Genomic DNA, 25701 nt, shown 5'->3' with positions numbered 1-25701 from the left:
CAATGATACCTTAATTGGAACAACCAAAATGCACAGTTACATGTTGCAAGCTTTCAGAGTCACACTGGCTGCTTCTTCATCATCAGGCAATGAATGAGCTGATTGTGTGAACGCACGCTTGCATTTCCAATTGGAGGCCGCCAGGTGGCGGGCGAGAGGCGCCTCTGCCTGGGCTGGCCCTTTAAGCAGCCCAGGCGGAAGGAGCCTTTTGCTGAGTCCCAGGGAAGGGAGGCTTGGCTTTGCAAGCTTTCCTGCTGGGGTGCATGGGGGCAAAGGGGCTGGCATGGCCGGAGCCGGCTCCTGGGCGCCCCCGCAGCTGCAAGACTTCATCCTAACCGAAAGGCTGGGCAGTGGCACCTATGCCACTGTCTTCAAAGCCTACAGGAAGGTGAGCAAGACATTTGCAAGCAGGAAAAGCAGGTTCCAGGCCCCGGATTTGCAGGGGGATAGTAGTTAGAGCCAGGGGTGGCTGGGTGGGTCACTTGTGGCCCTCCAGATCTTGTTGGGTCTGCAATGCTCAGCCAGCCAGCGGTTGGGGGGGGATAATGGGAGCTGCAGTCACAAGGTGCCTATGGAGGCCACAGATTGCCCAGACCTTCCTGCCGAGAGCATTGGTTAGAGCAAAGGATGGGCAGGCCACTTGTGGACCTCCAGATCTCGTTGGATCTGTAACACTCAGCCAGCCAGTGGTTGGGGAGATGATGGGAGTTGCAGTCCCAAGATGCCTGGGGAGGCCACAGATTGCCCAGGCCTTCCTGCAGAGAGCATTGGTTAGAGACAAGTGTGGGTGGGCCACTTGTGGGCCTCTAAGATCTTGTTAGATCTGCAGTGCCCTTCCATTCAGTGGTTGGGGGGATGATTGGTGTTGCAGTCCCTAGGTGCCTGGGAACGTCACAAGTTGTCCAGACTTTCCTGCAGAGAGCTGAAGGTTGTTGCAGGACATTGAGAATAAGGCCCACATTCAATTTGTTAGTCCCAAATAATAGGGAGGGTGATTGTGATGTAAGCAGACCACAGCCTTTTCTTCCCTCAATTCCTCCTCCTTCCTTTGCAACATTTGCACAAAAAAAGCAATAAGAAGTTTACACACAGGAAAGCAAACCTGAGTTTGTGGGTAAGTAAATAAACGGTGCATTTCTCTCTGTGTGTGTGTTGTGTGCCTTCAAGTCCTTTCTGACTTATGACAACCCTTTCATGAGGTTTCCTTGGCAAGTTTCTTCAGAGTGGGTCTCTCATTGCCATCCTCTGAGGCTGAGAGAGTGTGACTTGCCCAAGGACACCAGGTCAAGCCCTGGTCTCCAGAGTCCTAGTCCAAGACTCAAACCACTACACCACGCTGCCTCTCAAGAGTGCATCCACGCTGTTGAAATAATGCAGTTTGACACCACTGTTCCAACAAATATGGGGCCAATCCACACTGCAGAAATAATCCACTTTGAGACTGCTTTAACAGCCCTGGCTCAGTGCTAGGGATCTCTGGGCACTGTAGTTTTGTGAGACGTGGAGCCTTCTCTGTCAGAGAGCTCTGGGGCCACAATAAATTGCAATTCCCAGGATTCCCTATCATTGAACCTGGGCAGTTAAAGTGGTCTCAAAATGGATTATTTCTGCTGTGTGGATTGGACCTTGGATGGCAGTCGCTGGGAGGCTCAGACCAAAGGTCTGTCTGCTCAGCATGATTTGCAAAAATCACATGATGCAGTAAAAGCTTCTGGATGAGGACGAAAACGAAACCAAACCAGTATCCTGCCTCCAAAAGCCAAAATACCCCAAAATAAAATGTGAAAGCAACAGCCCATTCCCCATATTAATATTAATATTAATTCTTATTTATATAGTACCATAAGTTTGCATGGCACTTTACAGGCATACTTATTAGGACTGATCAATTTGTTTGTCCGTCTCTATTACATCTAATAATGTTATTAGCCATTAAATAAATACATAACATTTTTTCAGAGGAATGCCCGGGAAGTTGTAGCTATTAAATGTGTGAACAAAAAGAGTTTGAACAAGGCGTCGGTGGAAAATCTGTTGACGGAGATTGAGATCCTCAAGACTATCCGCCATCCTCACATCGTGGAACTGAAGGACTTTCAGGTAGGGAGCAAAACAGAGCTTTGCTTGAGTCTGGATGGATTTGAACCGTTGACTTCTCCACCTAGACAACCTGCAAGGTTGGAGGAAGCAATTCTTTTATGGAAAACATTCAGGGGTAGCTGTGTTGGCCATTTAACAAATACAAACAAAAATCGATTTGTGACACCTTTTATTGGCCAACCGAAATGCACAATTAACTTGTTGCAACCTTTCGAAGCTCCATGGGCTTCTTCATCAGGCAAGATGTGAGACTCCAACTTACAGCATTCTTCACCATTGGCTATACAGACTGGGGATGCTGGGGGTTGCAGTCTATATCTGGAAGGCCACCTGATTCCTACTATTGGCTTTGCTGAAATTTTGGCACAGCTGACCCAATTCAGTATATTGGATGCACTGGGACAGTAGTTGAGGCAGAGTTGGTTGAAGCCTCAGGGCTTTCTCATTGATGCAGATTGGGACGTCTGATCCTACTCTCTCAGGTTTCTTGTTTCCTCTGAGCAATCTTTTTTTTAAAAAAGTTATTTTTATTAGACATAAAGTCAGTCACAAATATGTCTAAAATACAGGCAATAATGACAAACCAACAATAACTAACTAAACTGTTAAACAAAAGTAAACATACACTACTAACACTCCCTCCAACTGATGGATATAGACCACTTTTTCTCTACTTCCTTATATATGATAAGATATTTATGCCTCTACCATATGCCAGTTCTGTTTATTTTACAATACCTAAAACTTTCATATCCCCTAAACTTTCATATCCCCAAGTATGTAAGAAAGAAATACCAATTTCTTTGTTGAAAGATTTCTCTTTAATTAGCATTATCAATTTGTCCATTTCAGCAAGTTCAATCGTCTTCATCTTTGTGCATATTTTATTCCTGCTGCTGCAACCTTTGTATTTTTAATGCATACAGTGGGTCCTTGATATCTGCTGGGCTTTGGTTTCAGGACCCCCATGGATACCAAAATCCAGGGATACTTAAGTCCCATTAAATCCAATGGCATAGTAAAATGGTGTCTCTTTTATAAAATGGAAGTACAGTCAGACCTCCTTGTCCACATATTCTTTATCCATGGATTCAAGCGTCCACAGCTTATTCCAAAAAACAAACCTTGATTTTGCCATTTTATATAAGGGACACTATTTTACTTCCATTGCATTTAGTGTATCCACTTGAGTATCCAGAGAGGGTCCTGGAACCAAACCCCAGCAGATACCAAGCTCCCACTGTGTTTTGCAGTTAACATATGTTTGAATCTGTGGATGCAGAATCTGTGGATATGGAGGGCCAGCTGTATTTTTTAACATGCTGTTGATACTCTAATTATATTTTAATGATAATCTTCTTTTCTATGTTTTCATCTATAGTGTATTGGTTTCAGAGGCAACATAGGGTTTTCTAGATAAATGGGACATTAGAAGCATTTTAATAAATAATAAATTGTAAGCCTTCTTGAGTCCTGATGGGATATGAAGGCAGGTTGTGGTAGAAGGAAGGAATGAATGAACGAATGAACAAACGAACGAACAGGAGCAAGATTCTATTTTTTTAACAAGACTGCTGGGTTTTTGCCTCCCTCTTAGTGGGACAAGGAGTACATCTACCTGATCATGGAATTCTGCGCTGGAGGTGACCTGTCTCGCTTCATCCATTCGCGGAGGATCCTTCCGGAGAAAGTGGCTCGCTTATTCCTTCAGCAGCTGGGTGAGGCGTAAGAGACGAAAGAGAGGAGAGAAGGAGGGCTGTAGCTCAGCAGTATTGTTTGCATATAGGATCGAAATCAATAACCTGGCAGGTCTTTGTTAAAATAGAGGCCAGACGCATTTTGAACTGTGGTGTTGCTCAGTAGCCAGTGAAGTTCTTACAATTCCCAGTTCTTTCATCCAGGCAAAGGCTATAGCCCATCAGTATAAATTCTTATAGAATAAAAAAGTCTCTTTGAAAGAAAAGATGTCTTCTTCTGAGGTCTTCATCCAAGTAGAAGCTAGATGCATTTCTACCTGTGGTTTTTCTCAGCAGGCAATCATATTCTTATATTTTTCCATTCTTTCCTCCAGACAAAGGCTAACACAGCATAAATTATTAGAGCTAGTGTGGTGTAATGGTTTGAATGTTGGAGGAGGACTCTGGAAAACCCGGGTTCAAATCCCTGTTCGGTCATGGAAACCCATTGGCTGACCTAGGGTGAGTCACACTCTCTCAGCCTCAGAGGAAGGTGAGGGCAAACCTCTTTTGAAGAAACGTTGCCAAGAAAACCCTGGGAAAAGGTCACTTGAGTGTCACCATAAAGCAAAAATGACTTGGAGGCACGCAACGCTACATAAATTCCTACAGAATCAAAATGCCTCTTCCTTGAAATGTAGCTTGTTTTCCCACTTTAACTTCTAGTTACTTTTGTAGTGAAAAGGGTAAGCCTCACTAAATCAGGACAGGAATAATGTATGGTTCAAGCCAGCGATAGCTGGTGGTCTTCATGGTCTGTAGGGCAACCTGTTGAGTTCACACTAAAACTCAGCAGGTTGCCCTACAGACCATGAAGACCACCAGCTATCACTGGCTTGAACCATACATTAAAAAGAGCCCTCCCAGGTGCTGAACACAACCTCCAAAATAGATTCAGTGCACCTTGGATAGCTCTTTGAATGTCTGGACTAAAACCTCATTGGATTCTTTGCCCACAGAGCATGGAAACCACCAGCCATCATTAGTTCAAGCATGGCTTTGTGTTGTATTGTGGCTGTTGAAGCTACGACAAAATGAGTGGGCAGATAGGAACTTTCCCTCAGACCTGTGCGTCCCATATTCCCTTCACACCTTCCAGTGTAGCAGCGATAAGCTATGGAAAGATAGTAAATCTTGCAAGTTGGTAGGTTGGTTTTTTAATTGTTATTATTATTTGGTGGGGTAAAGATGATGGTTACCAGGGAATGAGGCCATAACACTCCCATCCCTTTCGGGGATGTCATCTCTGTTGATCCCCAACAGCTTGTGCCTTGAAGTTCCTTCACGATAAGAATATCTCTCACTTGGATCTAAAGCCTCAGAATATCTTGCTAAGCTCTTTGGACAAACCTCATCTCAAACTGGCAGGTTGGTATGAGAACTGAGTTTGAGTGTTGGGGATGAAGTTGGTTCTGCCAGGTTTTCAGAGCTTATTTTCCTCTGCCCCACCAGATTTTGGATTTGCTCAGCACATGTCCCCAAGGGATGAGAAGCACGTCTTGAGAGGGTCGCCACTTTACATGGCCCCGGAGATGGTGTGCAGCCGGCAGTATGATGCCCGAGTGGATCTCTGGTCTGTTGGAGTGATTCTCTATGGTAAGTCCATCCATTCTGAGCTGGAACTGGCTGCAGTTCCAGGCTTACTCAAGACTTTTTTTGGTACGCAAAACTGACACTCATCGCTGTTATAAAGTAAGCTTTATTGGTGAAGCAATGATCAGCACTGTAGAAATAATGTAGTTTGACACCACGTTTAAGTGCTTTAGGTTTCTCCTATGAAATCCTGGGATTTGTAGTTTTGCAGGGTCTTTAACCTTCTCCACCAAAGAGTGCTGATGCCTCTCAAAGCTACACATCCCTGAATTCTGTAGGATAGAACCATGAAAGTTAAAGTGGTGTCAAATTGCTATAATTCTGCAGTATGGATAGATCCTTATTCTGTTATTTCTGAGGATGGGAGACCCTTAGTGGAGCGGCATGAATCTTGAAAAGGTCCTGTTAATATAACTCTTAAATGCTGAACTAGAAAACCTTACTATTTTTTGCTACACCACCATTTTTTTTTTAGGAGGAGAGCGTTGTTCCCTCTTGTTGCATTGCTTTTGAGATGTAACATTGATGTTGCACTAACAATAGTTTGTTATTCCTACTAGCTTGTGTCATCCTGGCTCTGGCCTTAATCTCAGTTTTGAGTGTTGGGTGGTAGAAGTTTGCAACAGTAATGCCTCTCTTTGTTGCATGTTTAACACATAATCCAGCTCTCCCAGTTTTATTTCACATGCATATGTGTATGTGTGTGATTCTTTCCCTAGAAGCCTTATTCGGACGGCCACCATTTGCCTCCAAGTCCTTCACCGAACTGGAAGACAAGATCCGCAGCAATCAGCCAATTGAGGTGGGACTGCAACTGTAATTTATTGGGCACCAGAGCTGTCTTAACAGGGAAGGCTAAATGTCTCACAAAATCACAATACCCAGAATTCTATAACATCGAGCCTCCAGATTTACAGCCAAAACCTGAGGGAGTTCCCTCTTATTTTGGACTACAACTCCCAGAATCCCCAATAATCATAGCCATTTTGGGGGATTACAACTCCCAGAATCATCTCCCTCCCTCCACTAGTATGACCATTGGCTTCATGCTAGCTAGGGCATTCTGGAATCTGAACAAAGGATTTTTTTGGAGCCTGGAGCCCACCTGCTCACCATCTCCTTTACTTTTCTAGCTGCCCAGCCGTCCCCGACTCTCGTCAGAATGTCGAGACCTCCTGCAGTGCCTTCTGAAGAGGGATCCCCATCAACGCATCTCCTTCCAGTCTTTCTTCGCTCACCCTTTTGTAGACATGGAGCACATGCCCAGTGAAGAGAGCTTGGGCAAAGCAGTGAGTGGAAACGGTACCCAGAAGGAGCCCACTCTCAACAATTGGATGGGGATTCTGGACCATGCAGTGCGGGAGATAGCTAAGCCTTACTGGAGCAGGGGACTGTGAGATACAGACCTGCTGTGGTTGTCTGCATTGGTTGCTGTGTTATGGGGGTTGTAGTCCAGCATGTCCTGAGCATACAGTTTGGGGAAGACTGCACTGTGGCACGAGTCTGCCCTTCTAAAGGTGGAAAGAATGTTTTAAAATATTCAAGCAGTAGCTTAAAAAAAGGGATGGGGTTCCTAGGTGTCAAGAAAACCCAACCCCTGCATTGAGAGTCTTCCCAGATTGTGATATTTCTGTGCAAGACCCCCATTAGGTTATTTTGCACAGAAAATTAATATTTTGATGCAAAAAAATCTTGAGCTATGAATAGTCTTGGAGAACTGTGCAGTTCTTGAGGATTTCCTCGTAGTGAGAGGGGAAATGCTAAAAGTACTCTTTGCTTCCTTTCAGAACTAAATTAATGAATATTTACATCTCTAGTCCTGACCTTTTATAGCAGCATTGCAGGATGTTGTGTTGTCATTATGCTCTCCTTACTTCCCAAAACTAAGCTGTTTTATAAGGAACAAAGTTGCTTTTAAAGCATTCCTTCCAAGCTTTGACTCTTTCCGTCTCACCTTCTTCTTTCTCTCCCCTTTCAAGACCTCTCTCATAATGGAAGCTGTGAAGAAGGACCAAGAAGGAGATGTTGCAGCCGCCCTTTCTCTATATTCCAAGGCCCTGGAGTATTTTGTCCCTGCCTTGCTCTGTAAGTGACTTGTTCCCCATTTTCAAGAGAGACATCCTCAGATTTTGTAGACTGTGCTTTGTCCACTCAAGTGTTGACTTACATAGGATCGCAGAGTTGGAAGAGACCCTAAGGGTGATCCAGCCCAACTCTTCTGCCATGCATGAAGACACCATCAAAATACTCCCAACACATGGCTATCTAGCCTCTGTTTAAAAACCTCCAAAGGAGGAGACTCCATCACCACTCTTTGAGGCAGCATATTCCACTATCAAACAGCCCTGACTGTCAGGACATTCCTTCTGAGATTTAGGTGGAATCTCTTCCTGTAGTTTGAATCCATTGCTTCTTGTCCTAGTCTCTGGAGCTGTGAAAAACAAGCCTTTTCTCTCTTCGATATGACATCCCTTCAAATACTTAAACATGACTATCATGTCCCCTCTTAACCTTCTTTTCATGAGCTAAACATCCCCAGCTCCCTAAGCTGCTTCTCATAAGGCATGGCTTCTGGACCTTTCACTATTTCACTAAGAGGTGATATGATAGACCTGTTTAAATATTTGAAGGGATGTCATATTGAGGAGGGAGCAAACTTGTTTTCTGCTGCTCCAGAGAATAGGACCCGGAACATTGGATGCAAGCTCCAGGAAAAGAGATTCCACCTCAACATTAGGAGGAACTTTCTGACAGTAAGGGCTGTTTGACAGTGGAATATATAATCTTGGAGAGTGGTGGAGTCTCCTTCTTTGGAGGTCTTTAAACAGAGGCTGGATGGCCATTTATCAGGGATGCTTTGATTGAGAGTTCCTGCATGGCAGAGGTTTGGACTGGATGGCCCTTGTGATCTCTTCTAACTCTGTGATTCATTGCCTCACTCTGATCACTCCCATTGATTTTGCTCCTTTGTATAGTCATTTTTTCTTGGTCTTTTTCAGATGAAACCGATGTTCGCAGGAAGGAAGCGATCAGATCCAAGGTCAGTCCCTGGCCCTTCCTTCATCCATTAGGAAGGTTGGATCATGCAACTTTTGGGGTGGGAACAGTCTGGACTGAAATGTCATTTATTGGTGGGGTGCCTCATCACCAGACAAGTTGACAGACACTTAGGGTTTATGAGGAATGAGACACGCTTTATGCCAACGTGTTTTCAAAAGAAACAGGTGTAAACCAAGAAGAAATAGAAGAAATGCAAGTTACTGCCACTGCCTCTGTCCTCCTTTTTTGGATGATCTTTATTATTATTACATCTTTATTATTTATTCTTTTTTATGGTGTTTTTAAAAATCATACCTTGCCTTTCTTTATGTAATAACCTGAGGTGGATAAAAACATATGATTAAAGCAACAGCATAACACAATGGAGCCAAAGGTCCAAAACCCACCGCAGAAATAATCCAGTTTAACTGCCATGGCTCAATGCCAAGAAATTCTGGGAATTGTAGTTTGTTGTTGCACCAGAGCTCTCTGACAGAGAAGGCTAAATGTTTCATGAAACTACAGTTCCCAGAATTCTCTAGCAATGAGCCAGAGCAGTTAAAGTGGTGTCGAACTGAATGATTTCTGCAGTGTGTTTTGGACAAAGTCAAAAAGGGGAAGGAGCAGAATTCCAAAGTGCACAAGCAACAGTAAGAAAACACAAACACACATGAAAAGATGCACAAAATTCCATAGCAAGTTGGTGCAACATCTGAGAAGGCTCTCCTGACTGGAGCTGGAACCCAGCACATCTATGGGATTCTGGCACACATGTGTGGTAAGAGGGCTATAACTGTTTCTGTTGGAGATGACAACATTTATCTCTCTGAAACGTCACCTTGTTTTATGAGAGCCCCTTGCCATTGGGAGCGGATTCTGGGACCATGCACACCTCCAGCTTAAATGAAGGTTTTTCTCATTCTCAGAATGGAGCTTTATAGAGGTTCTTTGTTCTTGCCTAGGTGAGTCAGTACATCTCACGAGCGGAGCAGCTCAAGGTGTTAGTTGCCTCCAACAATAAAGCCTTCCTGCAGCAGGGCTGTCCAGCCAGGGACATCTTGAAAGGTAATTTCCAGAGCAGAGGGATTATTATTATTATTATTATTATTATTATTGTTGTTGTTATTATTATTATTATTTCCATCCTGCTTTCCTCTCAAGACTGGGACCCAAAGGGTAGGAGGGGATGCAGATTGGAAATGTTCTTTCCTTGGCGTATGATCCCCAGAATTTCCCAATCAGCATGGCCACTGAAGCTGTAGTTCAGAAATTGGACTTTTCCAGGCTCTGGTAGATATTAGCTGAGTTAGTCTAGTGTACAGTGGGTGGTGTTGGCAAGTCTCACACTCTCTCAGCCTCAGAGGAAGGCAATGGCAAACCTCCTCTGAACAAATCTTGCCAAGAAAGCCCTATGATAGGGTCATCTTAGGGTTACCATACGTTGGAAATGACTTGAAGGCACACAACACACACACACCATGGGATACTTTAGCCAAGATTCTCCATTGGGGTTGTACAGTGTAAAGCTCTGGATGTGAAGGTATGGCTGCATTCTGCTGCTCAGTACTGCTACTGAATGGCAATGTTGCGGAACTGAATGTGCACCCAATGCTCATACCTATCTGTATGTGCTACAGCAAGAAGATCCAGTGTAGGCTAGTGGTTTGAGTGTTTGTCCTTACTGAACAAGGTTTCTGCAAGACCAGGGTTCAAATCCCTGTTTAACCATGGAAACCCATGGGGTGATCTTGGGCAAGTCACACTCAGCCTGAGAGGGAGGTGATGACCAATCCACCTCTGCACAAATCTTGCCAGTAAAAACTTAGCGTATGGTCACCATAAGTCAGAGTCAACCTGAAATCACATAACAACAGCCATAGTGTGCAACAACATTGCATTCACAGTGTTGTTTTTTGGATTGCAGCATCCATGCTGGCTTGGGAATTCTGGGAGTGGAATACATCATAAAAGAAACTTGGCCAAGTTCTGGTTTATGTGTGTGTATGCAGTTCTGGATTTTATACCTCCGATGCTGTAATAATCCCTAAAGCATCATTCTCTGTGGGAATGTTGTTGGGGAAGGTTGAACTGCAATTCCCATCATCCCTTGTTAGCATGGCCATTCCTGTGGTGGGAATTATAGTGATGCACATTTGGAGGACACATGTTTGTCAAAGGCTACATAACATGATTTTATAGGCCACCAGGGGACGCCAGTCTACAGCCACTGGATTCATTGGTGTCTTTGCCATATTTACTCTGATAGCAGAACCATTCAAAACAGCATCTGTATATTGCATTAACTCACGGTTTACAGGGACAAACTTTGTTTTGCTATTGTTTTTTTACCTTGCCTGAGTTGGACTCTAGCATCATTCTCTGTCTAGCAATTTGACTCAGTGTGCGTATTTATGGATAGTTCACTCTGCACAGTATTCCTCTGTTGTTGTTGTTGTTGTTGTTGTTGTTGTTGTTGTTGTTGTTACATGCCTTCAAATTGTTTCCAACTTCTGGCCACTCTAAGGCGAACCTATCATGGGCTTTTCTCGACCAGTTTCTTCAGAAGGGGTTTGCCCATTGACATCCTCTGAGGCTGAGAGAGTGTGATTTGCCCAAGGTGACCCAGTGGCTATACATGGCTGAGCCAGGATTCAAGCTCTGGACTCCAGAGTGCTACTCCAGCGCTCAAAGCATCAAGCCATGTTGGCTCACACAATATTCCTACTCTTCCCATTTTATGGATAGGAAAACTAAGCTGGTCATGATATAATCAAGACAACCCAGTGCTCCTGTTTCAGTCTTGGATTTTTTTCTGTCTTATTTGTTTTGGATTTTACAGGAGAATTAAAAAAAAAATGTCTGAAGTGATACAGTCCAGTATTACTCCCTTGGGATCTTGCTTCGGTGCAGGTACAGACTAGTCCTCTGCCTCCTGCTGGTTCATGGATCTTTTCTGTTTTATTACAGAGATGTCCAAGGATAAGCCACGTCTTTATGCCGCTCTGGAGGTAGCATCTGCTGCTGTAGCTAAGGTTAGCCATTATGGTGGGGATGGAGATGTTGAATTGCAGGCAGAGACTCATTGATTTAGCAGTTTATTCACTGTATATACTTGATAATAAGTCGACCTCATGTATAAATCGAGAGCAAGTTTTGGAGCAAAATTATGGATTTTGCTATTGACCCGTGAATAAGTCAAGGATAAAATTTAGTGGCATATAGATAAGGATCCAAAAGGTGAAGCAAAGCAAAACAATGTCAAAGAATGTACAAAAGTCCAGCAGACATAACTCTTTGTGCTTACTCTTAAGGCTGGATGGATGAGAGAGAAGAAGGGGGTTAGTGCTTCACATATTATACTCTTGCTTTTCACTAGGAGATGGTTCCTTCTTTTAAATAAGACTTAAGATACAATACTTACATTGACACATGGACAAGTCAACTCAGGTTTTTGGGGTCAGTGTTGTGACCTAAATTTCTAGACTTATACATGAGTATGTACAGTAATTACTTATTTGTTTATTTGTTTTATAGCCTGTGTGTCTCCTAAATGGGACTCAAAGAAACTTAATATATACACTAAAATATGGAGCAAAAGGTTTTTTAAAAAAGCATTAAGCCATGCATCCAATTAAAACACTACTTTTAAGGCATTAAAATTATAACAAATAAAAATGCACATTACATATCAAAAACAGCAAGCCCTGTTTTTGCTGTTGCACATCACTCTATCCTGGTCAGCGAAGACTGAAGACCAGTTTAAGCAAGAAGGTCCTTTGCTTGCTGGCAAACAGATAGCAGAGAGCGGTCAGAACGAACCTCCCTTGATGCGACAACTCATCTGAGTTTACATCCTGAAATCCATTTAGCTAAAATTGGACTGGCTGACTTTTCAAATTGGCCAAATTCTACACATTCACACTTACTTTGCTCTATTTTTAGTTTGTGTGTGGGTTTGTTTCTGCAATTTAGTTCATGTTATGTCAAAACAAGTTTAAAATGACCAGGAAATGAATTAAAATGGGCTTTCTTAGTTAAAGATGATTAGATTCACTGCAGTTCTCCCATGTGTTACTAATAAAGAAAATCCCACCCACTCACGCTTGATTAATTATTGCTAAATTTACATTTAAATGTATGTAGATTGACTTTAATATGACATTGAGGGTGATACTATTGATACCGAATTCAATGGACTGTGTTATTGAACTAAATAGACTGTGACATTGACTAACCCTTTGATGACACTGCATTCAGTTCCTATCACTATAGACTGTAGTGCATTTAGTGGATTTGAATTATAGAGTTGGAAGAGACCCCCAAGGGCCATCCATTCCAACCCTTTGCCATGCAGGAACTCATAATCAAAGCACTCATGAGATGGCCATTCAGCCTCTGTTTTAAAACCTCCAAAAAAGGAGACTCCACCACACTTCAAGGCAGCATCTTCCACTGTCGAACAGCTCTTATCATCAGTCAGTCCTTCCTAATGTTTAAGTAGAATCTCTTTTCTTATAGTTTGAATCCATTGCTCTGTGTCCTAGTCTCTGGAGCAGCAGAAAACAAGCTTGCTCCAGCCTCAATATGATATCCCTTCAAATATTTACGTAAACATGGCTGTCATGTCACCTCTTAAACTTCTCTTCCCGAAGCGTGTATACATATAATATTTTTATTGATTATTAACATGTAACAAAAAGCACATGACATGCACTACCAAATACATCCACCCAAACTCATACAATACAACCATTACATTACATACATAACATTTGCAACATTACAAACACCCCAAGCTAAACATACCCAGCTCCCTAAGCTACTCCTCATAGGGCATGGTTTCCAGACCTTGTCATTGAATATCTTTGGGAGAGCACGAGCCACAAAAAGACCTTGGGAGCAGGCATATGTGGCCTATGGACTACGCTTTCCCTTCTTTCTCAGCTAAACTATTTCTAATCCCCATCACCTGCCTCAGTCACCTATTTGCAGCCAGGCCATTGTTCCATATGGTTGTCACTGAATGAAAGTGGCTGTACAGAGTTTCAGGCAGGATTCTTCCCTAGCTAAACAGGAGGCTGAACCTACATGGCCTTTGCGAACCCTTCAACATTTGAGTGATGACAATTGGGACTGCAATCCACCATCTTTCCTTCTCCCCTCCAAAGCAGCCACCGCTGCTGCTATTTTTGTTGCAGGACTGTGTCTGTTACCATCATCTCCTGCTCCCTCCAAGGCCTGACCAAGCACTACCCAACTGCTCAGCTATAGGGTTGCCAGAGCACAAACTGGAGAGGGCTCTTGTACCTTTAATATGTGTATATGAGAGGAAATTTAAGCCAGTGTTGCTCCTTATCTGGTTGCACTGAAACAGGCATGTTTCCCCTCTTTAGACTTATTTGTCAGCTAATCTGTATCTGTCTGGGGTCTTTGGTGGCATATTGGGGATGGATCTATCCTGATCTCATTTTGGCCAACTGTGAAGCCAAGACGTGCAGAGAAAACACAGTTTGCTGGAATGAGATGGGGTAGATCCATCCCCAATGTGGCATCAAATACCCCAGGCAGATGCAGATTAGCTGACATATTTCCTGCAATTCTGGTTTGGAGAAGAAGTGTCTTTGTGATGGAACTTTTCCCTGTCTCTGGCATAGGAGGAAGAAGGCAGAGATGACGACGAAACTCTTGAGCTGTATCAGCAGAGCTTGGGTGAACTGCTGCTCATGTTAGCTGGTAAGTGGAGCTTGTTGCGGGATATCAAGTGAGAAATGGGTTTTGATGGAAAAACTGTTTACAAGGGAAAGACTGAGTGCAAGGGAGGGAGCGTGAAAGGGGGAAAGAGAGTTTGAGCCAAACTACTATGATAATTCTTTACCTTTTTTGCAGTGTCTAACCCATTTTATTTCTCTGTCTCCAGCTGAACCTGCAGGGAGAAGACGAGAGTTGTTGCATGCAGAGGTAGGGATCTAATCTCTCCCTGGAGCTATAATTCATTTTTTAAAACTTCTGCTGTAATTCACAAATGGGAGTCCTGTTGTACACCAGGGATTACCTGTATATCACAAGGATGAGCTGAACAATGCATGAGGCCAAATTGCACAGTGCAGTTTTTGCTGGGCTGTGTATCTACAGACTGAAAATGAAGGAATTGTATGTTTGGAAACACCCCATGTTCCTTGGGTGTAGAAAGTGTGTTCATATATGTTTATACCTCCATCTGTTTGTCTGCCTGCCTGCCCTTTCATCCATCCATGTTATATTGTTTTATTATTTTCATATTTATTGTTATTCCTTTGTATTATCCCCACTGTTGTAAGCCCCCTGGATTCCCAGTGATTGGGCAGGATATAAATAAGTCCTATCATTATCATCATCATCATCATCATCATCATCATCATCATCATCATCATCATCTATACAATCTTTCTGTCTGTATACAGGCTGAGTCTCCCTTATCTGAAATGCTGGGGACCAGAAGTATTTTGGATTTGAGGATTTTGGAATATTTTGCATATACTTAATGAGATATCTAGGAGATGGGACCTAAGTCTTTAAACAGAGGCTGGATGGCCATCTGTCAGGGATGCTTTGATTTGGATTTCCTGCATGGCAGGGGGTTGGACTGGATGGCCCTAGTGGTCTCTTCCAACTCTACGATTCTATGATTCTATGATTCTATGATTCTAAGTCTAAACATTACATTCATTTATGTTTCATAGACACCTTATCAGTATGGTCTGAAGGTAATTTTATGCTTAATATTTTTAATAATTTTGTGCAGGAAGCAAAGTTTGTGTACTTTGAACCATCAGAAAACAAAGGTGTCACTGTCTCAACCACCCATGTGGACAATTGTAGGTTATGCAGTATTTTGGGTTTCGAAATTCTGGATAAGGGAGATTCAATCTGTATTGTCTATCTTGTCTTTCTGATCTGTCTGTCCAGTTTTCTGTCTATTTTATCAAGCTGGCTAGAGCCAGCTATCAGCTTGCAACATAGAATTGCCATGTGGAGTGCTTCTGTTTATGTTCTAGTCAAGCATATCTTCTTGAAAGATATTCCATGCAATTCAGGCTCTTTACCTGTTTTTCTCTCACAACCTGAATATCAGAAGTGTATGAAATTATATGTATGCTCCCCTCCACTACTTTCCTCCTTGAAATTTAGGCACCATACATTGATTGGTCTCAGCCCACCTTAGTTTCAGCAGAGTTGTTGAATCACATGCCTGTCAGCTATTCCCTGATTTGAAATGTAGCTCTTTAGCCTGTTTCTCCTTAAGTTGACAGCATGCATGAATGACAACTTGACTTTTGTCTTTACAGATCCAGATGCTGATGGGCCGAGCAGAATACCTAAAAGAACAGATAAAGGTAGAGCTGAACAGCAGGGTTGAATTTATATGGACTGCAAATGAGTGGATGCTTGTAGGGAGGTGGAAGAGTACTGGGATTAATGCTTGTGACACTTACCTTTATGGATTGCAACTCCCAGAGCACTGCTAGTGGCCATGCTGGCTGGAGGAGTTGGTAGTCCAAAAAAGTAACTTTTCCAAGTTCTAGAGGAAGACTTGCGGGGAAATTGCCTTGGGGAAAGTTTGAGGTGGACTTTCTAGAAATGTTGCTGTTTTGGGATAAAATTCTTCTTGAGTACAAGAGGTCTTCAGCTCAGTTTATATGCAAGCTGGCATCTAGAAAAACAAGGCTGCCTTTGAAGCAAGCATCTCTGTCTAGGGATGTAGCTCTCACAGAGGACGTTATCAGACAAGGGAAATTGGAAGTATAAATCCAATGGCAATCCGAACGCAATCATGGGGTTTAATGTTATTGCGTGATAGACTACCACCGCAATTTTGGGCAACGGGAAGTCAGTCCGAACGCAATCATGGGGTTTCATGTTATTGCGTGAGAGCCGATCACACACAATTTCGGGCAATGGCAAGCTATTTTCGGGCAATGGGAAGTCAGTTCGAACGCAATTCGAATTCACGTAAATTCACTGAACTAGTGAATTTACGTGAATGTGTTCTGGCCCCACTTTATTTTCATTTGAAATTAAGAGAAATTCCTCTCATGTGATAAACTCCTTTGAGAGCTGGATTCAAATCCTGCATACATTGTGAATGTTGCTTATGATCAGCTACAAGTGTCTTCAAGTCCCTGCTTCTGGGTTATCTATCAGTCATTGAACTGTCCAGCATATACTTTTCATGTAGACCTCGATCAGCTTGGAATGAGTTCAGATATTTTGGACTACAGCTGTTATCCCCTTTGATCATTGCCCATGTTGTCTGGGGTTGATGAAGAAACCATCCTGAGGAAGGCTAACCTAGATCAAGTTCTTAATTATGATAGCTAACTATGAAACCTCAATTTTTAGTTTAAGAGGGCCACTAAGATGTGCTTGCTTTCTTCCCATGGACTTCTGGATGGCTGGGAGATAAGATACAAGATTAGATTCATCACTGATCTGATTCAACTGTGTTCCTACTAACAAAGATCAGAAGACATGAGCAATCTCCTTCTTTTGTTCCAGATGAAGGAGTCCCAACAGGAGGCCGAAACCATAGGCAAAGAGGGAATGTCGGATTCTGTGAGAAGCTGTGAGTGTGATTATGTTTCTCCTGGTGTTTCTAACCAAAGTTCTCTCTGTGTTTACCAGAGCGTGAATGGTAGTTGAAAGGTTATCTCTGCCCTTACCAAGTCCTGCATGTATTCTATTGGCACTTGGGACTTTTAACGTAATTTCTGTTCTTCAGGATCTGTGTTGGGTCTCCGGTTCACAGATGCTCTCCCAATCTCTGTTTTGATTTTGTTTTTAAGCAGTGACAGAATTAGCCAAACCATCAGCTGAACGGAAGGAACGTTGCACCACAGAAATGAGAACTGGGGCAGTTTATGCATAAGCATTTCAGCCAAACCGTTAAGTCTTTGGTTACACGGCTACTTAGCTGTGGAAGTCGCAACAGAACATTGCAGTATAGAATGCTGTTGTTCAGCTATGCCCCCTTTATGGGATATTCCATGGCCTTTGACTATTGCTTTTTCAACAGAGAAAGCAACCAGTAGTTGAGTTGTAACAGTTAAAATGCAGGTTGCCTTATGATGTACACCAGGACTGTATGTACATCTGGACTTTAACAATTTGGAATGCAGGTGGAAAACTATGTCTGTCTGCCTTTGACAGGAGCAGGAGCTTAGACTACATAAAGAGCACATCAAGGAGAGCAAGAACTATTGACTTTCTCTTGGTGTAGAATTTTGAAACTGGAAAATATATTCAATTATGTAATTAAGCTCCCACTTGTTGACTGGAGTGGGGCTTGGATGAGTCTAACTTTAGTGTTCAGTTGTATATCTTTAGTCTTTTGCATCTTGGCTAGTGCTTTAATTTACAAGTCCTTGGTTTCTTATCAGTTATGATCACTGCCAGCTTCATCCCCTAAAGAAAGGATGAAGGAATTGCATCTCTCCCTCCCTCAAACTCTCTCACACAAATCCATAATTGCACTTTTGCTGGAAAGAGAGTCTAGCTACTGCTGAGTACTGTGTCCCTTGAGCTTCCCGGATGCCTCTTCACTTGCAGATATTTTCCTTGCTTTCTTTGACTCTTATCCACCCCTTTGACTCTGTGTTTCCTTCCCCCCACTCCCTCCATAGTTTATCTGCGGTAACAGTTTGCACACATGCTGCTATTTTTGGCAGAAGAGAAATTAGGTCAATTGCATCTCGGCGTGCATGTGTGAGCGTGCAAATAATATTGTATTTTGCCTTAATCTGGGCTGAGTGTCAACATGGTTGAGTGTTCTCCAATCCAATTCATAATGGGGAAGAAAACTCCCGTCCAGCCTGGGAATCAATTGTTGTGTTACAGTGAAGCATTGGATAGAAAGCCAGTCAAAAGTGAAGTCGAAGGCTTTCATGGCCAGCATCCACAGTTTTTGTGGGGTTTTCAGGCTAAGAAGCTGTGTTGTACAAGAGTTTATTCCTGATGTTTCCCCAGCAGCTGCGGCTGGCATCTTCAGAGAAAGATCTCTGAAGATGCCAGCCAGAGCTGCTGGCAAAATGTCAGGAATAAACTCTTCTGGAACATGGCCCCATAGCCCAAAAAACCCACAAAAAACTATGCAGGCAAAAGTGCTTTCAGATGTGGTTTTCATTGCTTCATTCACAAGGTTTCTGAGGTGCAATGGATGTTGTCTCTCATTTTTAAACCTTTCGTGTTTTCCTGCTGTTTCTGTCATCTTTTTGTTGTTGTTGTCTTATCAAAATCCATTAAGGAGGAAAAGAAGGGGTATTTGTACAGTGTCTTTTGACTGGTTGTGATAAGAGCACAATCTTGTGTAAATCAGAGCTTGGAAAAGTTACTTCCGTAGACAACAACTCCCCAAATCCTCCAGCTAGTGTGTTCACTGGCCAGAGTGGAGTTACTACAAAACAAAAACCTGTTAGCGAATTGTGAACATGTGTATCAGGCAGTGGCAAGAAGGCTCCAGTGTGTATCAGGGACATTCGATATCATGTTCGTTGGGCTTTTCTGATGATCTGTTGTATTCTAGCACTTTGTAGTTGGTGTCCATTTGTGGATTGGGGAGCACCCCAATGCATTGTGCATTGGGCCATGGTGTATCACTCACTCCATCACTGTGCATTGGTGCCCATATGTAGTAATGTCACACCAGCCTCTAAGTGAATAGATAGTTTACCAAACTGATCAATTCTATTTCCCACTCATGCATAGCTACTTGGGTGTGTTGTGTGCCTTTAGATCATTTCTGACTTATGGTGACCCTAAGCCAAGCTTATGGTAGGATTTTCTTGGCAAGTTTCATTGGTGTGTACATACACTATTGCAATCTTGTGAAGCTGAGAGAGTTTGTGGCTTGCCCAAGATCACCCAGTGGGTTGTAAACTGCTTATACACTGTTAGTTCAGTATGAAGCGGTATATAAATGAAGCTGTTTGTTTGTTTTGTTTGTTTACATGGCTGAGCTGGGATTCAAACCCTGGTCTTCTAGAGTCATAGTCCAACTCTTAGACTAGTATACCAGTTCCGCATGTCCACTTAAAAAGATGCAAACCCCATTCTGAATTCCAGCCATAATCTCCTCTTCCCCGCAACTGCCACCCAAAAGCACCCATAGAGGGCCATTGAGATATGTCCTGACTGAAACATGTTGCTCTTGGAATAAAACTTTAGAAATGTATCCTGAGAATCCCACTTTACTGTTAGGCAGGGTAGAGCAAAGTCCTGGTGGTGGTTTTTCTGAGGAGGGCTACCGGGTAGGTTTATGGGATGGAGAAAATAAAGACAGCCGACATCTCTTTCCTGTTGCAGAGGAACAGGAGTCTTTGCGGGTGGCTCCTTCCATCTTGAGAGAATCCACAGGTAGCTGGCTAATCTCCCTCTCTTTTTGTATTTGGTTGGTTAATTGGAATAAGCTGCCCTCCCCTCTTATTTCTCTCCGCCTGGGAAGCAGTTAGCTTCACTAGGCAGGAGACGGAGACCCCGCTGGAGTCCTGACCCTCCCTTGTTTTTATTCCATAGCAAGCAGAGGTCTGGGACTGCATGCAGAAAGGCTAGGGAGCCTCCCTCGAGGGCTTGCACACGCTTGAGGGATCACAGGGGGGCAGCTTTGTCCTGGACTGGGCAGCAGGCAGGTGTCCAGAAGGGCCGAGGGAGGATGCCCTTTGAAGCAGGCAGGGACGAATTGCTCTGACTTGATGTCACACTGGTTCCCGGCTGGAAGAGAGGCGGATGCAGACAAGGAAGGCAGTCCTGCTGGGGAACAATCTGCCCAGGCCTTGGCTTGGTTAAGGAGGTGGAGGACTGGCTCTGAGATGCACCCTCACTTAACACACTGCTACTTACCCCTACACACACCACAACTTACTTACATTTTTGCTTTCTATCTCTTTCTGTCTTTCACACACTGTCATGTCTGCTCTCAGACTTCCTGTCTCCCTCTTTCTTTCTTTCTTTCCTTCCTTCCTTCCTTCCTTCCTTCCTTCCCTCTCTCTCTCTCTCTCTCTCTCTCTCTCTCATACACTGTCCTGCACCACTGCTTCTTACATACTTCACACTCTCTCTCTCTCACACACACACACACATGCGTGCAGGCACACTGTCAGTTCTGCAGCCCTACTTTCTCTCTCTTATACACACATACTGTATATACTCATGTATAAGTCTACAAATTTTAGTTAAAACATTGCCCCCAAAACCTGAGTCGACTTATCCAAGGGTCAATGTAAGTACTGTACTTTAACACTTATTTTAAAAAGGATCCATCCCCTGGTGAAAGGCAAGAGCATACTCTGTCCTGGAAGCACTGAGCCCCCACTATTCTCTCATCCATCCATCCTTTAGCATACGCACAAACAATGTCTGCTGGGATTTTGTATGTTCTTTGACATTGTTTTCCTTTGCTTCATCCTTTACATCCTTTGTTACATGCCCTTAAGTTTTACTCTTGATTTATTCATGGGTCATATCAAAATCTCTAATTTTGGCTCCAAAACCTGCCCTCTACTTATACATGAGGTCGACTTATAATCGAGTATATACTTTACTTATCTATACTTTACTTATCTATTTTCTTATTCACTCATACACACACACACAATCACTTCTGCACCCCTACTATCTCTCCCCCCCCTCTCTCACAAACACACACACCAATACTTTCTAAAGGTTCTAGAAACAAGAAGGAACCATTGAAGGATAGTAGCATGAGGTTTTGCAGAACTTCATCAGATGGCAGACATTACTGTCAGACCCAGAAAAATGTGACCCTCATTAATAGTTATGAGATTAGTTAGTTATGCCATATTGTTAATTACAAGCAATTAGTTATTTCTGATTAGTTATCTGCACATTCTTAAAGAGATTGCTGTCGATCTTATTGGAGAGGCAGGGTAGAAATAAATATTATTATTATTATTATTATTATTATTATTATTATTATTATTATCAGGTCAGATGTAGTAAAAAAGGAAGAGGATTTGGGATTGATTACAGTTTAGTTTAGGGGAAAAAACACATTTTCATTTTGGGCAGAGAGGGAAAAATAAAGACTTGGCGTCCAACATTTTTAGAAAAAATAACTCTCCAGAGACACGGAGAGTGCCTTTTTATGACGATGCCGATGATGATTATTTTAATCCTTCATCTTCGTCTGCGATAAACCCTTGAGCCCCGAAGAGTCAAATGAGGTAGCTGCGGGAGGCCAGCAATCCTGATGCCATGAAAGAAGCTGGTTTCCTACACACACTTTATAGTTTTCCTGGAATTAACAAGGTTCCACCTGTTGCCATCATCCTGTTGCCAAATGCGTGGATGCTGGTTTAATCCACATTTGCAGGATCCGTGGCTTCTCCCATTCATTTCAAAACAAGTTATCTTCTAGAGTAGGATGATGGATCATATCTTGGAAGTTGCCTCCCTTTTCTGTGCAGTGGGCCCACTATATATCATGTTGTTTAACCTATGGTTTTCACATTGGTCATTGAAAATCCTGGAATATTTCTCTCAATTGTGCAATCATTATCATTGGTGGTGTATGAATTTGTATTTCCAAACATGAGAGATGTGCCCTCTAACTGTTAATCTTCTGTTGTCTCACTTTTTCAGCTGCTTTTAAAAAGTCCCAGTTTCTCTCTCCTCCCACCTTTGTCCTCAGTTTCCTTCACTTGCTGAAAACTGAGTTCAAAATTGCAAAAGTAGGTTGTCCTCAGTTAACTCCGCAGAAGGGAGAAAGGACAGAAGAAGGCAGAAACTTGTCCTTTCCAGGAGGCTTGGGCAAAAGCAAACTACTGCAGCCTATCCTAGCTTGTGTGTTCATTAAAAACTTGTGCCATCTTGACCTTATTCTGGGGCTGCTTGGCCACATGTGTCTTGGTTTTTATCTGTGAAATTTTGGAGGGTCGGTATTGGAATGAGGAGGATCAGTTTTCAAAGGATGAGTCTATTTCATTTTTGAAGGTAATAAATGCATATTCCTTTTAGAAGGTCAATCTTCGATATCCTGACATTGATTTGATGCTAGATCGGAGTGGAAAGCTCAGGGAGGTTGCATTAGCTCCCAGGAAATCATGAAAGGCTACACTTGCTCCTGCAAAAATGAAACCGAATTAAATTATTTTATTTTTCAAAAGTTCTAAGTGTGGGTGTTCTTTCTTGAGGACATTTTAGAGCATTTCTCAGCGAATATATACTGTATATACTTGACTATAAGTCAACCTCATGGATTTTAATATGACCTGTTGATGAGTCGAGGGTAAAATCTAGGGGCATGTAGCAAAGGATCTAAAGGATGATGCAAAGGAAAACAGTGCCAAAGAACGTACAAAATTCTAGCAGGCATAACTATTTGTATTCAAAATAAAGGATGGATGGATGAAAGAATGGAGAGAGGGGTCAGTGATTCCAGGACAGATAACATTTTTTGCTTTTCACCAGGGGACAGTTCCTTTTTTAAAATAAGTGTTAAAATACAGTACTTACAGTACCTATATTGACCCGTGGACTTAGGGGTTTGGGGTCAATTTTTTGACTAAAATTTGTAGACATATACAGGAATATATACAATATATTAAAGAATTGATTTGTGGGAGGCCCAGGGTGGCTTTAGATGTGGTGGAAATGCTCTCCACACCTCCTGGAGTGCATTTGGGAGTATTCTGGAGCATATCTCCCCCTAATGTTGACCTTTTAGGGGATTCAGTGCCCCCCAAAATGGCCCTGGGGTTGCATGTGGCCCATGGGCTGCACTTTGCCTACCCTGATCTAGATGATGGTGGTGGTGAATTTATTTTGATGCTAATAAAAACCTTCCTTTCCCCCTAACTTTCTCTTTCGCTCTTCCTTGTTACAGCATGCACTCTGCAGTAACCTGAATGCCAGGATAAAGACCAGTGGATTTAGTACCTCGACGTCAACTGAACAGCGGACGGTCCACCTTTATCTAGAAATTGTTTACACAGCTTGGACTAATGTCTGTTGGGACAGAATTATGTTTGGGCACTAAAGAGACACACAGACACAAACACGGAGCAAATTTTATTCTGGAATGAGTTGTTGTATAAGCTGTTGGTGTTTGTAGAATGTAATTTATTTATATATGATGTTCTGTAAAAATGCAATTTTGTTGGGCAGCACTAAACAACATTTGAGGCATTTAAAAGCACTTAATATACAACGGGGATGGGGAATGTACAGCCCTCTGGGTGTTGCTGAACTGCAACTCCCAGCAGCTCTGGTCGGCATAGCCAGTGGTGAAGTATACTGGGCTTTGTGGTCCAACAATAGCTGGAGGGCTGCATGCTTCTCATTGCTGATACCCGGGGATTAAACTCAGGGTAGCCACCCTTTCAGGAGATGTATAGTATAAAGCTGAGAAAGGGGTTTAGGCATTTGATAATCCCAAGCGGGTCTTTTGAACAATAGCAATTTGGGTAAATTGTAGAGATTGTGATGCTAAAAACAGAGAGAGGGATTCATGGAAAGTACACGAATGGTTTCATCGACTGCGCAGCTTGTGGCCTTCCTGATAGTATGGGACTGCAGCTTCCATCTGCCTTCTCCATTCTCCAGCTAGACTGTTAGGAGTTGCAATCCAGCAGAAGCCAGAAGATCAGAAGTCGATCATGGCCACTCAAACCACTGCACTACACCACCTCTTTGTTAAAACATACAGTGGTACTTTAAAGATTTTCCCGCCACCAGATCTAGTAGCATGAAATGGCTAGTTGTGTGGCATAGGAGGAGGAGCATGAAATGGTTGGTTGTGTGGCTCCAGCACACTCTAGTTAGCAACTCTAGACCAGCCCTATACTGATTTTGGGGTCATTCAGACATTGTTTTTGTCAGCGCCCCTGAACAACAAAGGTTCAACCTAGAATCTACCTGGATTATTTTCACTCTCTGAATAACCCCCTAGGGTTGCCAATGAAAGCTTTGCTTGAGCCAGCGCATAGGTTAGAGTGGTGATAGTCAACTGATAGGGGTTAGGGACATTTGCTCCTTAGGAGACCTCAGAGAGCCAGCTCCTCACACAAAAAATATTTTTTACCCAAAATCTAGGAGACGAGGGGAACATTTTTACCATGTTTGGAGACTCCCCTGGGTCATTATTGATCCAAGAAAGGCCTTTTATTTTACGACAGGCAGTGAACCTTTTAGAAGAAAAGTTTCTGGTAGGCTTTAAAAAGTTGGGGGGCAAGAATCCCCCTCCTCAAAAAATTCATTTGAAATGCCCTCTAGGTGGTATAGGGGGCAATTTTGCCATGTTTGAGGCTCCCACAGACCATTATATGTTCAGGAAAGATCTTTTTATTTTGCAATGGGAGGTTAAACAGTAGTTGACTTTTGGTTCATTTCCTCTTTGGAAAAAATGTCTCCACTGGTCTTTACAATGGACTTTATCACATGGCAGGCTTAGTGCCCAAATCCTGTGCAGAAACGGGATTTGAATCCCAGGGAAATCTCGCAAAAGTGGGATCGTTTTCAAACACATTGGGGGCACTGAATATTAATGTGCCATTAATCCGCACAGAAAGTGGGCAAAATCACGCTGCTTTTTACTTTCAGGAATTTTACTTTTGGGATTAATGTCACATTAATGCTCAGTGCCCCCAACGTCATCTGAAAACGATCCCACTTTTGCGGGATTTTCCTGGATTTAAATCCCTTTTCTTCACAGGATTTAGCTGATTCCCTCCCATGTGATAAACTCCAACGTTTGGAGCCTTAGACCAATAGCCAGTTTGCCACCCATGATTTCTAGAGGGCATTCTTTTAGACCCAGGGAGCACATGGGTGCACTTTCCCCACCTCTGGGCTAGACAGTGGTTCTTGAACTTAAGTCCATCAGATGTTGTGAATGTCAACACCCCCAAATCCCAACTGGCATGGCCAGTGGTCAGAGAAATCCAAAACATTTGCAGGAGAGTCACTGGAGTTGAGAACCACTGAGCTACCGCCCAAAAGGAGAATGTGCATCCCTTCAAATTTGTTGGATTGCTACTCCCATCATCCTTACCCAGGATGAGGAAGGGAGCTGTAGTCCATAATCTCCAACACATCACTCACCCTGATCTATTACTGGTTGAGTCTCCATTAAGTTGAAATACTTGGGGCTAGAGGTATTTTGTATTTTGGAGTTTTGTTGTTGTTGTTGTTGTTTTATTTTGGAATATTTGCATATAAATCATAAGAGATCTTAGAGATGGCA

The 25701-nt window shown here is 42.8% G+C and overlaps 1 protein-coding gene across 2 annotated transcripts; it reads left to right on the top strand.

The window, feature by feature from the left end:
* Nucleotides 1-182: 182 nt before the first annotated feature.
* Nucleotides 183-25701, top strand: ULK3 (unc-51 like kinase 3). Of its 2 annotated transcripts, XM_089538639.1 has the most exons (17): nt 263-388; nt 1072-1114; nt 1960-2100; nt 3698-3818; nt 5100-5204; nt 5289-5432; nt 6149-6231; nt 6563-6718; nt 7409-7514; nt 8429-8469; nt 9431-9533; nt 11436-11500; nt 14123-14201; nt 14386-14426; nt 15794-15841; nt 17004-17070; nt 23344-25701. In XM_089538639.1, the coding sequence occupies exons 1-17, from the start codon at nt 360-362 to the stop codon at nt 23358-23360; spliced, it is 1389 nt and encodes a 462-aa protein (XP_089394765.1). In that variant the 5' UTR covers nt 263-359; the 3' UTR covers nt 23361-25701. The 2 variants fall into 2 exon arrangements, with proteins under 2 accessions (XP_089394764.1, XP_089394765.1); XM_089538638.1 differs by lacking the exon at nt 1072-1114 and having other exon boundaries at nt 183-388.

Source organism: Sceloporus occidentalis, unplaced genomic scaffold (assembly GCF_023333645.1).
Source record: "Sceloporus occidentalis isolate IW3139 unplaced genomic scaffold, rSceOcc1.0.p SCAF_9, whole genome shotgun sequence".
Taxonomy (NCBI): domain Eukaryota; kingdom Metazoa; phylum Chordata; class Lepidosauria; order Squamata; family Phrynosomatidae; genus Sceloporus; species Sceloporus occidentalis.
The sequence above is the reverse complement of the archived record's forward strand: the minus strand, read 5'-3'. Positions and strand labels throughout refer to the sequence as shown.

Bases quoted from the DNA above. Each gene is read 5' to 3' on its own strand.
- ULK3 (XM_089538638.1), top strand. From the start codon at position 284: ATGGCCGGAGCCGGCTCCTGGGCGCCCCCGCAGCTGCAAGACTTCATC. The intron at 389-1,959 runs GTGAGCAAGACA...ACATTTTTTCAG, and splicing joins TCTTCAAAGCCTACAGGAAG to AGGAATGCCCGGGAAGTTGT. The intron at 6,719-7,408 runs GTGAGTGGAAAC...TCCCCTTTCAAG, and splicing joins AAGAGAGCTTGGGCAAAGCA to ACCTCTCTCATAATGGAAGC.